Raw genomic sequence first — 15,833 nt, forward strand, 5'->3', positions numbered from 1 at the left:
AGAGCTGTAGGCAGCCTATCCCCGCTGCTCACCCCGTGTCCAGACACTAGCTCCAGCAATGGCTTTGGCCAGGGCCAAGTAGCGTGCCCGGCTAGCCAGCTCGCTCCTGAGCCGGGGGCGGAAGAGGGCGGCTCCCTTTCCTTTGTAATATACACGAGCCGGCCCCCAGCGCTGCTCCCCGCTGAGCGGAGAAGGGTGGAGCAAAACAAAGCAGCAGAGGCTTTAGCTGCGCCTTATGCAAGGAGCTAGGAGCGCAGCAGGAACCGCAGCACCGAGAGTCCCCACCCCGCAAGTGCCGTCTGACCTTAGCCCCAGACAGAAGCTCGCGCTAGTCAGTGAGTCCCGGGGGGTGCAGGGAAGAAGCTGGTTCTACTCGGTGGATCTTGGGGCGGGGGCCGCACGTACCTTGCTCTGCCTGGGGAACGCAGGGGACCCTCCCTAGTCCCGCTCCGCTCCCTGAGTGTCCACAGGCCGTGGGCTCATTGTGCTCGCTGGGTGCCGTAGGCGCGGCGCGCTCCCCTCCCTTTGCTGGGAGAACTGGGGGCTCTTACCACCTCTGCTCGCCCAGGCTGCGGAGTGCAACGCGGCGAACTTGCTTCGCTCTGCCTGGAGACTGACAGGGGGTCTTGTCTCACTCCGCTCAGTAGGACCCCGGGGGCAGCGGGAGCTCTTGGCTTGTGCTGGTCTGTGGGGCTGCCCATCTTCCACCTGTTGCCTTGTTCTGAGCTTCTTTGAGGTGCTTGTGCTCGTGCGCGTCTCTTCCCGCCCCGGGTTCCCCCAGCTTGCCAGGGTTCCCGGGTGTCCTTTCGGGCTCTGACCCTTCTCCCCAGACTCAGGGACCCCAGTATTTCTGGGTGAGGCGCTTGCAACAATTGCTATTGCTTGTTGTCCGCAGCTTGTTTGCTCCGGTTGTTCCCATGTTACCCTTTTGGGTAACGGGTGCTGCAGCTGGGATTGTCTCCCTGCATCTCATCCAGAAACTCCTCTTCCCTTACTTCTGGCACGACCTGAAATACCTGCTTAAAGTGATAAAGTATGGGCTGACCTTGGAGATCTACAGGCTGCGAGGGAAGATTTTCACGATGCTGGACAGGTTTGTGAAACAAGCTGAAAGGCAGCCCAACAAGCCATTCATCCTCTATGATGGGGATGTTCACACCTACCAGGACGTGGATAGAAGGAGTAACAGGGTAGCTCAGGTCTTCCTGCAACAGGGAGCTCTGAAAAAGGGGGATACGGTGGCCCTGCTGATGAGTAATGAACCCGACTTCATCCATGTGTGGTTTGGAGTGGCCAAGCTGGGCTGTGTGGTGGCTTTCCTCAACTTCAACATCCGATCCATGTCTCTTCTGCATTGTATTAGCAGCTGTGAGTCCAAGATACTCATTGTGGGAGAAGGTCAGTGTATATGTGTTTTGTATGCTTATGCTTTTAACCTCATACACTGCATTTCTCCCCACCTCCTTTCTTTGGAGACCATGTTTAGACAGATGATATATTGAAGTAGCACCAAGAAGCCTCCAAATCATGAGCAGGTCCCTTTTGTGTGGTAGGCTTATGAAGATATTGTTTCTAACCCAAGCAGCTTGCAGTCTAAAAAAAGTTGTGTTATTTGTGTGGCATAGAGGAGATGAGACCCCTGCAACAGACAACTAGTATTTAGGAGAGGGATATAATAATCAGGGGTAGCTCACTTTGTGTTTCCAAATTATTTTGTTGAGTGTTCAGAGATAGAACTCCTTTTTTGATCTGCATGTACTGTACAATTAATTAGTAAAAGTGGCAATGTAATTAGTGTTTATGAGAGAGGACCCCAAACCAAAACCACATATCCAAAATCAGAGCTTGATTGGTAAAGAGCTTCAGCATCCAAACCCAGGTGCTAATTTTGCAAATGGCTCTTTATCTTTATTAAAAAAACTAAGCAGAGTTTCAGACTGGAACACTCCTGATCTTTGGGGTTGGAGCATGTGTTTCAAAATTTACACTCTAAATATGCAGCTTTGTCCCATCTCTAAAATTATTACCTCTGCCTGCACTCTGTGCCTTGTTTCATAGGGTTTTCTACATATTGCTGTGCCTTTACTAGGCGGAGACAGGGATTTTGCACCCTTTTCACCTGTTTGGTGGAACTTCCTTCTACATACTGTCTACAGTGGTGATTTTCTATTTTTAAAAGTAATCTTAAAACTTCCCCCTGATTATTTTTAGTTTCTTTGGATGTTTTGTATTACAGTTTGTATTACTGTTAGTACAAGTGTCTGAAAAATATGAGTGAAGAAGAGTGTTTACACAAGCTACTGAAATTAGAACCAGCACTGCAATGCAAATTCAGCAGGATCACAAAACCCATAATGTCTACAGCGGTTGGGAGATGGTTTTCCTATCCCATTCAAAAAATTTCCTGTTCCTCATCATGATGAAACTAAATCTCTTCAAAGTTTTAAGAGTGAGACCCCAGAATAGCCAAAAGCTTAGTGATTAAGATGCTCGCCTGTGATGAGGGAGACCCTGCAAATGAGGCCAAGTAGAAGCTTGATCTTCCACATCCCAAGTGAGGGCCGTAACCACTTATTGACCATTCTAAGGTGAGGGCTTTTTCAATCTCTCCTGTTGGGGCTGTTCCACTTTGTATAGATAACTAAGCGAGCCAGATGGGGAGAAAGAGACTGACTGCATAACCTGGTAGAAGACTCTCACCTGGGAGGTGGGAGAAAATGGGTCAGTTTCAATCAGTTAGCAGTTTCTGGCAAAAAAGAAGTTTGGTTGAAAAATTCCCAACCATCTCTAATAATGACCTATTGAGTTAACTTTTTTCTCTTTCACCTATCTTATTCAAATGTATATAATATCTCAATGTAATAGTTAATCCTGATGGACTGAGGCTCTTTAGTGTTAGAGTGGAATGGGGAGATTCATGTCTGTGAAACTTCAGCTCACTTACAACCAGATCCTGCCACCCTTACTACTCAGTCCATATAATTTCAATATAGGTAAGATACTACTTAAGTTGAGTAAGAGCAGTTAAAAGAGACAAATCATGCAGTCCTACCTAGGCTAAATGAGAATTTTTGATGCATTGTAATGGCAAATTGTATGCCTTACTTCAGGATGTTGTATAGAAGCAGTAAGTGTTAACAGCATAGGGGTACTAGCAGAGTCACCCCAACTAGCACAGGAAAGTGCACAATGAAATTTCTGGCAGCTGAACCCTTCCAAGGGTTTAACTCTTGACAGCACATGCAGTATTTCCAGCTCTGGCATTGTTGGGGCCTTTCCACTGAGAGAGAGTTGCTTTGTCAGCGGCCTCTGACAACACAGACTGCTTAGGAGGATGTGCAGAATTATATCCCCTAGCTGTTTTGATGATGGCCCCTCTTTGGCCAGCATTTTCCACTTTTTGCCCCCAGCTTCACTGACTGCCTAGGAGCCTCCTGGCAGACAGGAAATTGCCGTTGCTTTCTGCCACTGCTGTGTGCCCCTTGTGGAAGTTGTGTTGCTATGTGTGGCTCCTGAACTGCGGTTTACACTGGCAGAAGTCAAGATAAACTAGGAATGAATTTAGATCATATTCTGTGAATGCCCTGGAGAAGGGGAGTGAATGAGATATTTTCAGGTGCTTGTGAATTCAGAACAGCTACTGTGACATACCTTAATCAGGTTTTAAAAGGGAAATTGTTTTCTTGTTAAAATAGATATTTGATGATAACTGACATTTAACTTGATTATTTAAACTAAATTATAAAAATAAGTATGAGACATCTAGAGCAGCACAGAGTTAAAGACATGCTGGGTGGATGCTGATGGACTGTTCCAAGATGGGATTTGGCTCCCCATTTTGCTTGCTTGCTTCTCCCTTTCCTGGAAACTCACTGGGTCCCCTTTCTGAGTCAGTGCCTCCTTCAGATACATCCCAGCATCTGATCAGTAATATACGCTAAGTTTTTGTAGTTCCTAAACACATTCTAGAATCTTTTGCATGGTCTTAAGTGGCACTTCAAGGGAGCAATGGCAGGCAACGTAGATTCTTAGTTACATCTGATGACACCTGCAAGTTTTGCCATAGGTTCTAGAACAATTTTTATAGTTGGGGTGCTGATAGCTATTGAACCAAACTGTAAACCCCGTATATAATGGAAATCACTTCAAACCAGGGGGTGCTGCCCGTACCTCCAGCACCTCTGGCTTTTGCTGAGTACAGTTTAGCAGGAACAGAGAGAGCCTTTTTGACAGGGAACTAAGTATAGGGAGGGAATGAATCTAAAAATGGGGAGTTTGGGACTGGCCTTTTATTAAAAGGATCATTGGTGGCTAGCTGGGTTGTCACAGCTTATTTAGCATATGCGTCAGAGTGCCCTTCAAATATTTTGTTAGCAGTATTTCATAAAACTTCTTGAATGAACCAAGTAAGATTTTGCTCAGTACAAGTTGATCTCATAATCTGATTTCTATCAGTTATTACTGTGGGTTTATATTTGCCTGCCAATAAATACTTGCATTATTTCTTTGTTTGGAAAAATAGAGAACCTTTTGAATGGCTAGCAATGCAGGATGGTAGTTTAGAGCCAAAAGGTATTTTGTCTATTATTCTAAGGTCACAATTAACAATTATTTATGTATTCAGGTTGTTCACATCATGTCACAAACCTGCTCAATTGTTCATAGGGAAGCAGGAGAGGGAAAAATAGAGAAAAGGGTGTAGGGAGAGCTGAATTTTCCCAGGAAAGCTAAGTAGTTAATGTTTGTCTATTCAGAATGTATTATGTAAATAACATACAGGACTGCTATTTATTATAGTTAAAGATTGGAGCTAAGAATAGCTCACCACAAAACAAATCCTAAAGTTTAATAGTACATTACTAAGAAAAAAATAAACAAAATAGAGAGATCTTAATTTCACAACCTACGGCTTGCTTTACTATCTGCTTATGTACATGTACCAGGCACCACCAGAAATGCTGTATTGCGTTTCTTCCAAGAGAGCTGTTTATTTCGGAAACATTGGTAATAGAAGTGTAAAATGAGCAGCAGGCTCTTTAAAAACATCTGGTGGAGAAATTCAGCATGTGTTAAACAATACATCAACATTGGACATGATCTTGGACCTTTTTACATTTGTATAAGTGCTCTTTGGAAATATGTTGGTACAAGGGAGAGTTTATCTTCAGCTCGCATTGTTCATACATTATCCAGAATTAGTCTAAGGCTTTTGGCTTTTTTAATATTAGGAAAATATTTAGCTATTTCCGATTGCCTTTTTTTCCTTCAGGAAATTGCTTATGGTTTTTTGCTGTGGTCTCCTATCTAACCTGGAATCTCTTTCAAGATAACAAATGATTGCAAACTGTACAGATACTGTTTCAAGTTTTTAATACCAGAGTGCAGCTGAAAAGTCTTTTGTAGACTCACAGTATTAACATTCAATAGTAGGTAAACAAACCTGTACACGGAAACAGAAACCTTAGATTAACTGAGTAATTTTAAAAGTGGAAGCAGTAAATCAAGGATATTTTCAGTCTGAGGCATGATCTTAATTAGAATAACATAAGGAAGATGTGTTTGAGTCTAGGAAGTGGGAACTGCTATCATTCTTGAATCCTAAATGATAGTTTAAATTGGACTGTAACTGTGATATTTTTCCCCTTAGAAAAGATTGCCTGATTAGACAATAGAGTAATCTTATGACCACAGCCCTCTTCTTTCTTAACTTGTCTGCAGTTTAAATATAATTGATATTTCTCAAATACATTAAGAACTCAGTGTAAATTTGTCGGACAACTGCACTGAAAAATAAAAGATCAGAATTATACCTGAAATTATGAGTGACCATAAAATCAGTGACTAATTTCTTAATGTTCTTTATGCTCAGTAGTCATAAACACTGGAAAAATAGTTTTCTGTAAATAAGCCAATGCTTTTTTGGCACCAGTTACATAAAATTGCAAACATTTCTAGATGTGAAACACAAGAGACAATAAATCATGGTAGCTGCTCATTTTTCACTTGTAGTCTATGTATGTTTGGATAATGGTGACATCTGTTGCTGTTTTCTGCCATGCCATTTGAAAGGGGATAACTTTGGGTTAAGCAGACCACTAGAAACACTGCAGTTTCGTCACCAGTGTAGACACTTCAGCGATAGAAGGGGTTCTTCTGTTGCTGTAGTAAATCTACCTTTCCAAGAGGCAGTAGCAGTATGGAAGTTTCTTCCATAGACCTCGCTATGTCTACACCAGAGCTTAGGTCTACCTAAGTCCATTGCACAGGGCGTGACATTTTTAAGTCCTGAGCAATATAGTTAAGCCGGCCTAGCTTTGCAATGTAGACCAGCCCAAGTATCCATAACTAAACTGCAGTGCATGAAAGCAGATGGTCTTGCCAGATTTCATCTTGCGAGAAACCTTAACTGCACTTCTCATCTGAAACGTGACTTGGTCATACCCAGTCTTGGGTAGTTTACAGAGATGGTAGTCATTTCTAGTGAGTTTTTTATGGAGTTCTGGCTGAATTTTAAAGCAACTGTATGCACCATTGCTTGTCCTTTTCTACATGAAGTCCACTCCACCCCTAGGGCATCAGCACCTGATTATATTCCTTTACTTTCACAGAGGTGAATGTCTCCTTGTATTTTGCTAACACAACTCTAAAACATTGAAAAACTTGCTTTAAGTTTAGCTTTCTGTAAATACATTATAAAATAGGTAACACAATGTTGTTGTTTTTAAGATATGCTTGGGACATTAGAGGAAATTCTTCCCAGCCTCCAAAAAGATATTGGTGTTTGGGTAATGACAAGAGACTGCACTCTGCCACGTGTTAATACCCTTTTAGACAAACTGGAAGCTGCATCTGAAGACTGTGTACCAGTTAATCTCCGCTCTGCAAACAACCTCAAGTCCTCCGTACTCTACATTTTTACTTCAGGAACAACAGGTACAGTTTTCTTGTGTTTCCATCATTTCCTGAAACTGTATATGAAACCATCAGTTAATTTGTCTATATCAGACACTCTAAAAGTCTCCCCTCAGTCTTTAGGAGAAGGTATAAGGAGCTCAAGAAAGGCATTGGTCATTTCCAAGGCTGTTGGCATAGAGGATCCCTCTGACTCTGCATCCCACAAAGGTAGCACCTTTTTCCCTGCCCAGCTGAATTTCTTAAATTCTGGGCAGCGCATTATGCCCTTTTATTAAATGTCTACTATTATTGGTACCTGCTAATCAACACTGCAAACATAATACTAATATTTTGTGATTCTATAACACAGCCATAAAACTAATGTGTACATCTAGAACTTCACAACATCCTTTCAAAACAAGTTACTATGCACTTATGAAGTGGGTCTTCATTAAGCTGCTTTGAATGCAGGTCACCAAAGAGACAGAAAATAGGATTAAGTTACTAGCCTTTTAGTTTAGAAACAGATGGCTGGGTTCATTACCATTGCTCCAGTGGCTAAGAAGTTAAGACTTTTAAAAAAAAAAATTCTGATCACTGATATAAAAAGCAGCATGTTGTTAGGATAAACAGATTGGTGTTTCTTATTCAACTGAAAACTAACTTGTGGTTTCAGTCAGGAGATGTTTTAAAAAATAACTTGCATCTTACAACTTGTTTCTCCTGCCCAAGCATAATTATTTTATTTTATTTCTTTGCCTCCATGGAACCATTCATTAAAAATAAATAGAATTTAGTTTTAAAATAAAGTAATTAAGAAAATATTATTCAGAGATCAATTATGTTTGAAACAGTGGTGAAAAAATATACCAGGGCTTGCTACTGTGGATAGAAATTTTGTTCTGAATACTCTTAGCTAAATCATGTTATAGACTTCACTAGGTAGTCTATAACATAGTTTCTACAATGTCATTTAAGGCCTCCATGTGAAGCTGAAGTGGAAAGATGCAATCCACAGAATTAATCTAATATAGTTTAGTTACGTACAGAGGTAAGAAAATTTAAGTGATTGTATGTAGACCATGCATACTGAAACTTTATCTCTTTTAAGTGTAGTGTGATTGCAAAATGAGCAGTTATTTAGCATGGAAAAAAGTTTAGAGGGAATTGAATCATGTTTAAAATCATGTCTCATGCAGTCTGATTCATCTAGGGCAGAGGTAGGCAACCTGTGGCAAGGGTGCCGAAGGCAGCACGCGAGCTGACTTTCAGTGGCACTCGCACTGCCCAGGTCCTGACCACTGGTCTGGGGAGCTCTGCATTTTAATTTAATTTTAAATGAAGCTTCTTAAACATTTTAAAAGCCTTATTTACTTTACATACAACAATAGTTTAGTTATATATTATAGACTTATAGAAAGAGACTTTCTAAAAATATTAAAATGTATTACTGGCACGCAAAACTTTAAATTAAAGTGAATAAATGAAGATTTGGCACACCACTTCTGAAAGGTTCCCGATCACTGATCTAGGGCAAACAAATCCATCCATTCTTTTCATGCTTTCTGATAATACAAGAACACATGATTGCTGATATAATTAATAGTCTAGATTTACTGGCCAAGTTAAAAGGAAATAAAATGTTGTGCAGCTTTTAGTCATCTTATGGAATATAGAGCCCGGGGAAATCAAAAGCAAAAACCGTGGATGGGTTTTTCAAAGTGCTAGACTATTTTGCTCAATAAAATAATTTTGTGATTATGCATGCTAAAGTAAGAGTGAAGGCTGATTCCTAAAGGAAGGAATCTTTCCCTTACATAAAGCAATGCACAACTAGCTATTGGTAGGTATGATTATGGTGGGACCTGAGTGCACAGGTTTGTCTTCTACTTGACATTCCAGAGGAGGCCACAGTCAGAGCCAGACAGGAGGAAATACTCAATGAACCATTGATCTGATCAGTATGGAAAGTCTTTTGTCCTGCACTGTATAATTTATTTGTCATCCTTGGAAATGATATGCACTTAAGAGTGGCTCTCACTCCAAATTCAGCTTTATAAACTTGTTTAGCTTTCTTAATATAAACTCCTAATTGGTTTTTAATTTTGTATGTTTAAGATTATCAATTTTACAGTCTTTGCTTATCTTTCTGAGTTTAAACAGTAACTGCTGATGGTGCTCCAATGTGAAAACTGCATTCATCCAGGAGCACAAGAAAGAGAAACAAGTTCCTTTAGAACTCTTTTTCAGAAGACAAATATCTTACTGCATCTCACATCATCTTCTAAGGAGCCAGCATTTGGGATTGGGGGTGGGAAGAAGAGGCAGGGAAGCCCTTGAGTCTTACTGGAGAGAGATGCCATGAAATCAGTGTCATGTGATGTAGTAAAGAATCACAGATAGAGCTGATTTCTTCTAACACTGAACAAGAATTAGAAATAAGGAAAATATTGTTTTAAAGCTTCTGCTTCACTGTAGTGCTTGTGCCTAGAACCTTCCCCAGTCTCCCTCCTACCAGGATCCCTGGTACAATTTTAAAGAAACTGTACACATCCACCCATGCTGTGTGTGAAAAAACAAAATGAAATGGAGCAAAGACATGACAGCTGTGATTTCATAAATTTCCACCACAACCTTAACCATCTATCCATCCATGAAACTCTCTAGAGTACTACCACACCAGCATCAAATTCCTGGGCACCATGATCAGCTTCAGCAGTGAAAATCCATGGATCACCACTCTTATCTTCACATGTCTAGTAACCATCCCCAAACACACCAAGAAATCTGTTATCTACCAGGCACTCAGATATCCTAGAGAGAGAGTCCAGGTACAAACCTTAACACACTTAAAATCACCTTCATCACACAAGGAAACTCCACCAGAAAAGTAGATCAAATCATGGAACGAGCCATCCAAATACCCTGACAGAATCTGCTTTAATACAGGGGGGAAAAACAAACCTCCCACTGTATAACCCTAGTTGTCATGTAATACCCCACACTGAAACCCATACAGGGTATCATGAAACTTGCACCCTGTACTTGATGGGAACCATATCCTGAAAAAAATCTTTCCCAAACTTCCTATTCTGGCCTTCAGACAGACCCCTAGCCTCGCCAAGCTCATCATCAGAAGCGTGCTTCCCATACAGCAGGACGTACCAACTCAAAGCAATGCCATCCCCTCACTATAACACCAGATGCAAAACCTGCAGATATGTCTTCACTGTTATGATGATCAGTACCCCCCCCACAACACACCTTTCAAGATCCATGGGCCCTACACATGCCTATCACACTAATGTGGTGTACCTCATCCAGTGCACTAACTGCCCTAATAACTGTGGGTGAAACCAGATAATCTACACTCTCGAAGGAACTCACTGTCATAAACAGATTAAGGGTTAATGTCTCTTCTACCTGTAAAGGGTTACAAGCAGGGAACTGGACACCTGACCAGAAGACCAATCAGAAGACAAGATACTTTTAAATTTGGGTGGAGGGAAGCTTTTGTGTGTGTTCTTTGTCCGTTGTGTGTTCTTCTCTCGGAGGGTCTGAGAGAGACCAGACATTACTACAGGCTGTCTAAGTTTCTTTTCAAATAGTAAGTAAAAACAGGCGGTTTAGGCTTTTTGATTGTTTTACTCTATTTACAATTGTGGATCTGGCTGGTTAACTTTTATATGTGTAGTTGCTGGGAATATTTTGATTTGTATTGGTACTGGGGGGAAAGTCTCTTTCTGGTGTCTGTAAGCTTTAGGACCCTGTAATATTTACATCTTGAAGTTACAGAGATGATTCTTTACTTTTTCCTTTCTTTCATTAAAAGATTTCTTTTTAGAGAACCTGACTGATTTTTTTTCCCTTGTTTCCCTTGTTTTATTCCAGGGGATTGAGATAACTCACCAGGATGGGTGGGGGAGACGGGGAGGGGGAGAGATAGAATCTCTCTCTGTTTTCCTTGAATCTGTTTGCCTCTTTGTGGAAGGGAATGGAGATGCTTCTCTGTATGGTGATTTAAGAGGTTGGATCAGTATCTCTCAGGATAGCTCAGGGAGGTAAATTCTGGGAGGGGGAAAGGTGGGGGAATGGTTTATTTCTCCTTGTTTTAAGAACCCAAGGGATCTGGGTTCTTGGGGTCCCCAAGGAAGGTTGGGGAGGTCAGTGCCCCAAAACACTATATTTTTGGGTGGTGGCAGTGCTATCAGATCTAAGCTGGTAATTAAGCTTAGAGGATTCAGGTGCTAGTATCTCATTTTCTGAACTCTAAGGTTCAGATCTGAGAGGGAATGCTATGACACTCACACAGAAAAATGATAAAAGATAAAAACATGGGTGAACACTTTTCACAAAATGATCACTGCATATCTGACCTCTCAGTCCTCGTTCTCTAAGGAAAGGGAACTTAATTTCATAACTCTGCTAGACACCAAAAATCATGGACTTAGTAAAGACACTGATCTGTTCTACCCTCTGTATTTAGCTGTGACACTCTGGGCATGTCTACACCTAAAACGCTGCATCGATGCAGCTGTGCCACTGTAGTGCTTTAATGAAGATGCTGTTAGTCAATGAAAGAGAGCTCTCTTCGTTAATCCATTTTCCCAAGAGGCAGTAGCTATGTTGATGGGAGAAGTTCTCCCGCCGACCTAGTGCTGTCTACACAGGGGACTAGGTTGGTGTAACTCCATCGCTCAGGGATGTGGATTTTTTCACACCACCGAGTAATGTAGTTATTCCGATATAGGTCTGTAGATAGACCAGAACTCTGATTACCTTTCCAAGACCTGAAGCAGAGCTCTGCATAAACTCAAAAATTTGTCTCTTTCACCAACAGAAATTGGTCCAATAAAAGAGATTACCTCACCTACTTTGTCTATTTTGATTATACATCAGGCCTGGAGTTCCTTCATATTTCTTCACATCCTGGACCATCTGTTGTAGAATCAGATGAACCAGTATGCAGTGAGTTTATGCACCTATGACCTGCTTGCATATCTCTTACTTCTATAGGTATAGTGCCACATTAAACTTGCAAACAAGTTCTTAGATGTCTGTTTAGTCAAGTGGCTAGCTGAAAAATTGGTTCGAGAATATAGAAAGGTATTAGTGTTATTGACATTCTTAACAGACTGGATATTCATGTACTCAACAAAAGTGAATTTTGACCTCTCTGTAATGTACTTTTTTTTTCCACTTTAGGGCTACCAAAAGCTGCAGTTATCACTCATCTGCAGATTCTAAAAGGAGCTGCTGGATTATGGGCATTTGGTGCTACTGCAGATGATACTGTTTATATAACTCTCCCTCTTTACCACAGTGCAGCTTCTCTCCTTGGCATCGGTGGATGTATTGAATTGGGTATGCTCACTTTATTTTATAGCATTGTTGATTGAAGAGGATTGATTTGAATTTGGAACTGCATTAAAACACAGTGCAGAATCATTGCTATCAGTGGGGTTAATAAAACTTGTCTTGTATCTGCCTTTCTAAGCCAAAAAAGAAAAGAATCTGGAAATAATTTTAACCAGTTTTGTGACTTTAGTTGATTAGTGTTTTTAGAAACTGCAGAAAGGTCCATATTCACTTTTCTTTAAGAAAATTGGGTAAAATTCTGTTCATCCACTTTTTTTTTTTTTGACATTGGGGTAACAGGGTAGCAGGCCCTTAAATGAAATTGGGCTCAGTGCCCTTGTTGCAGTCCAGGTGTACCTGCATTTAGTGTAATGAGGAGGGTGGGGCTGCCCCTGGGAGTTATAAATGAGAGTTCAGAGGTTTGAGAAGGGAATTCAGAACTCAGAACGCTGAGAGGAAGCTTAGAAGGAGAGTTCAGAGCCCACAATTTAAAAGGGAAGAGCATCTACAGTCCTGAGAGTAAAGCGCTCAGAGAGGAAGAACAGAGCTGGGCTGAGAGCTTCAGGGAGGAGATGCCCCTGAAGGACGAAACAGTGAGAGTTCCTGGTTTAAGCAGTGAACCCAGAAGATCAGACTGGTGAAAGTTTAAGGCAGGAAGGCAGTTGAAGTCACCTACGTACTTCTCCAGGATAGAGGGCCGTAACTAGAGAGGGGTGAAGGCTGTGAGCAATGGAAAGAGATGCTGAGCTGGACAGCTGAAGCCAGAGGGCCAGAGAGGGTTGAAGGCTGGGGAATGAGGGAGAGGCAACCCTGCTGATATCTCTAGGCAACAGCTGGAACCCTATCTGGGAAGAAAATAGGGTAGATAAACATCCAGGCTGAGGTGAGGTGTGGTGAGAGATGCCAGAGCTGTACCTGGGAGCTGGGCTGAAGCATGATGAAGGATGTCGGAGCTACATTTAGTGTTGGACTTAATCTACTGTTTGGACTGTACTGAGGGATTCTGGTTTATGATAGTGGGACTCTTGGTCATAAATAATCCCCTCCCCTCCCCTAGCTATTTATACATTGCAAAGGCTGTATTGAGTATATCTGAGGAATCAAGAGGGGAAAGTGAGGCAATGGGCCACTTGCAGGGCTTCCTTAGGGCCAAGAGGAAGAGGCCACACATTTACAGGGTAACAACCTCCAAAACAGGCTTCTCTTTTTAGAGTCTTAAACTTGCTATAGGCTTAGAGTTAAGCAGACCCGTAACTTTGTAGAATGGTACTATTTTCATGTGTAAAGTTAGACACGTGTTTAACTGTCTGCAGGCTGTGTAAACACACCAGCATGAGTGCTGCTGGAGCTCTGTGACTGGTATTGATTAAAAGATTTTTTTTTCAGATTTAAAATATTTGAAAATAAATTTACAGCGTTGAAAATTGTTGGACTTTATTGTGACTCTGTTTGACCAAGACACAGGAAACCCATGGATCACCACACTTATCTTCACACATCTAGTAACCATCCCCAAACACACTAAGAAATCTGTTATCTACCAGGCACTCAGATATCCTAGAATGTTCTCTGAGGACAGAGTCCAGGTACAAACCTTAACACACTTAAAATCACCTTCACCACACAAGGAAACTCCACTGGAAAAGTAGATCACATCATGGAATGTCCACCCAAATACCCTGACAGAAACTGCTTTAAATGCATGGGTGGGGGAAACAAACCTCCCACTGTACAACCTTAATTGTCACCTAATACACCACATTGAAACCCATACAGGGTATCGTTAAATTAATGTGGATGGTCAGGGGAAAGATTTGCCATATGGTGAAGTGTCAAGTGTAGCTTAGAGGTAGACAGGAGATTATATTCGGTGGACTATGGTTCTGATTTAGTATGGGGAATCCTTTGTTCTTTCTGTATATAATTATTCTACATGTATCTCGGTGATAGGATATCTTGTCCTGTTGTCTACTGATCTTCATGTTCGAAATGTTCTACCCAAAATTTCTGAATTTTGATTTGCCTTGTGCGAAATACTGCAAAGGTAGTACATCTATTTTAGAAAACCTACATCTAATTTCATGAAATTGGAATGAATAATATTTACCATTTGTGTGATACTATATTCCTTCCTCAACCTTATTCCTCAGTTTTCCCATTTGTTAGTTAAAGTGCACAGAGGGGATCAATGTTGAATCAGGATTAAAACTGATGAAGTTGGGTCACTGGTAATACTTGTGCTTTTTTCTTTATATATTGTTTAGGACTTCAGTGCTCATCCAGGGCATTACTGCAGTGTGTAGATAAAAGGCAAAACTACGTTTTGCCATAAAACAATCTATGTACACAAAATTATATTCCTCTGCCTCAGAGGAAAAAGAAACATCTTTTGTTCTGGGCTTTTGTGCTCGTTAATTTTGTATTGCACTTAAATGCCATGTGTTAGGTACTAGTTTAAAAAAATAAAACAAAAAAACCTGAATACTGACACATTCCACTGTAATGGACAAGTTTGATGAATTTAGACCCATCAGTAAAACACCTGAGATTGACTCATTTGTATTTGAATCAAAATTCTTACCTTTACATGGCTCTGGTACCTATACCAGCATTCTCATCAAGTTCACAACCAGTGTTTCCTGTTTTTATTTTCTTAATAAGGTGCAACTTGTGTCTTAAGAAAGAAATTCTCATCTAGTCAGTTCTGGAGTGACTGCAAAAAGTACAATGTGACTGTTATCCAGTATATTGGAGAACTTTGTCGTTATCTTTGCAATCAACCTGTGGTAAGTGGAATTAAAATAATGGTTATCCTAGCTTTTGGTTATTCGCTAAACTTTACTTGCATGCTAACTGTTCTAGCTGTATTTACATTAAAGGGAAATGTGAACAGTAATTTAAAAGAAAAAAAAATGTCCCCTCCACCCCTCTTTCTGTGCAAGGTTGCTGATGCATCCTTGGCTGCCAATAGATTGGTGCTGGGAATACTGAACTGGCACCAAGGAGTTAATACCATATTTAAAGATGTAAGGGAAAAATGTTCAATGAGACAGAAAACTGAATCAGTTTTATTTTATTTGTAAAAGAAAATGTTCATGCTAACCCTTTAGCAAAGGGTAAGTCTAGAGTACCTACATTAGCATTAATGCATTTTCAAAATCTTGGTTCTTGTGATCATCTTAAATGGACACTATCAAGTTTTGTAGACCTACTTTTGGCCATATTAGCTTTATTTCGGCTTGCGGAACATGCATGCACATAGGCCATCCTTCTGCTTTGTTCTTGAAGGTTTTATAGGGGTCAATACTGTTCAAAGGCTCAAGAGAAAATTAATTTAATAGGAACTTAAAACAGTTTCCCCTTCAGACTTTTCAGCCTTAACAGTGCAGACCAATGTGTCTACCCCTTCTAGAGGTACATCTGGAGGGAAGAGGGAGCCTCTCCCACCTCCTGTCCTTATGCCGCAGTTGGGCAAAATGGAAGTTCTTGATCTCTGTTACTGCAAGGTCCCTACAGGGAGGTGTTACCATCTGCACTAACCTCCGCCAAAGGGAAGACCCATGAATTGGCTAGCAGAGTGA

General features: G+C 40.9%; 1 protein-coding gene across 2 annotated transcripts in view; it reads left to right on the forward strand.

Annotated features, from left to right (window-relative positions):
• Window positions 1–212: 212 nt before the first annotated feature.
• SLC27A6 (solute carrier family 27 member 6) overlaps window positions 213–15,833 on the forward strand; it is a 153,002-nt gene continuing 137,381 nt past the window's right edge. For both annotated transcript variants that reach the window (XR_007773392.1, XM_050945796.1), the window contains exons 1-5: window positions 213–335; window positions 896–1,398; window positions 6,727–6,933; window positions 12,100–12,258; window positions 14,914–15,038. Coding sequence is in view for 1 of the 2 variants with exons in the window: in XM_050945796.1 (XP_050801753.1) it covers window positions 918–1,398; window positions 6,727–6,933; window positions 12,100–12,258; window positions 14,914–15,038 (972 nt within the window). In the remaining variant the exon portion in view is untranslated. The remainder of the gene's footprint in view (window positions 336–895; window positions 1,399–6,726; window positions 6,934–12,099; window positions 12,259–14,913; window positions 15,039–15,833) is intronic.

The sequence above is a fragment of the Gopherus flavomarginatus genome, chromosome 3 (genome assembly GCF_025201925.1).
Source record: "Gopherus flavomarginatus isolate rGopFla2 chromosome 3, rGopFla2.mat.asm, whole genome shotgun sequence".
In the NCBI taxonomy this organism is placed as follows: Eukaryota; Metazoa; Chordata; order Testudines; family Testudinidae; genus Gopherus; species Gopherus flavomarginatus.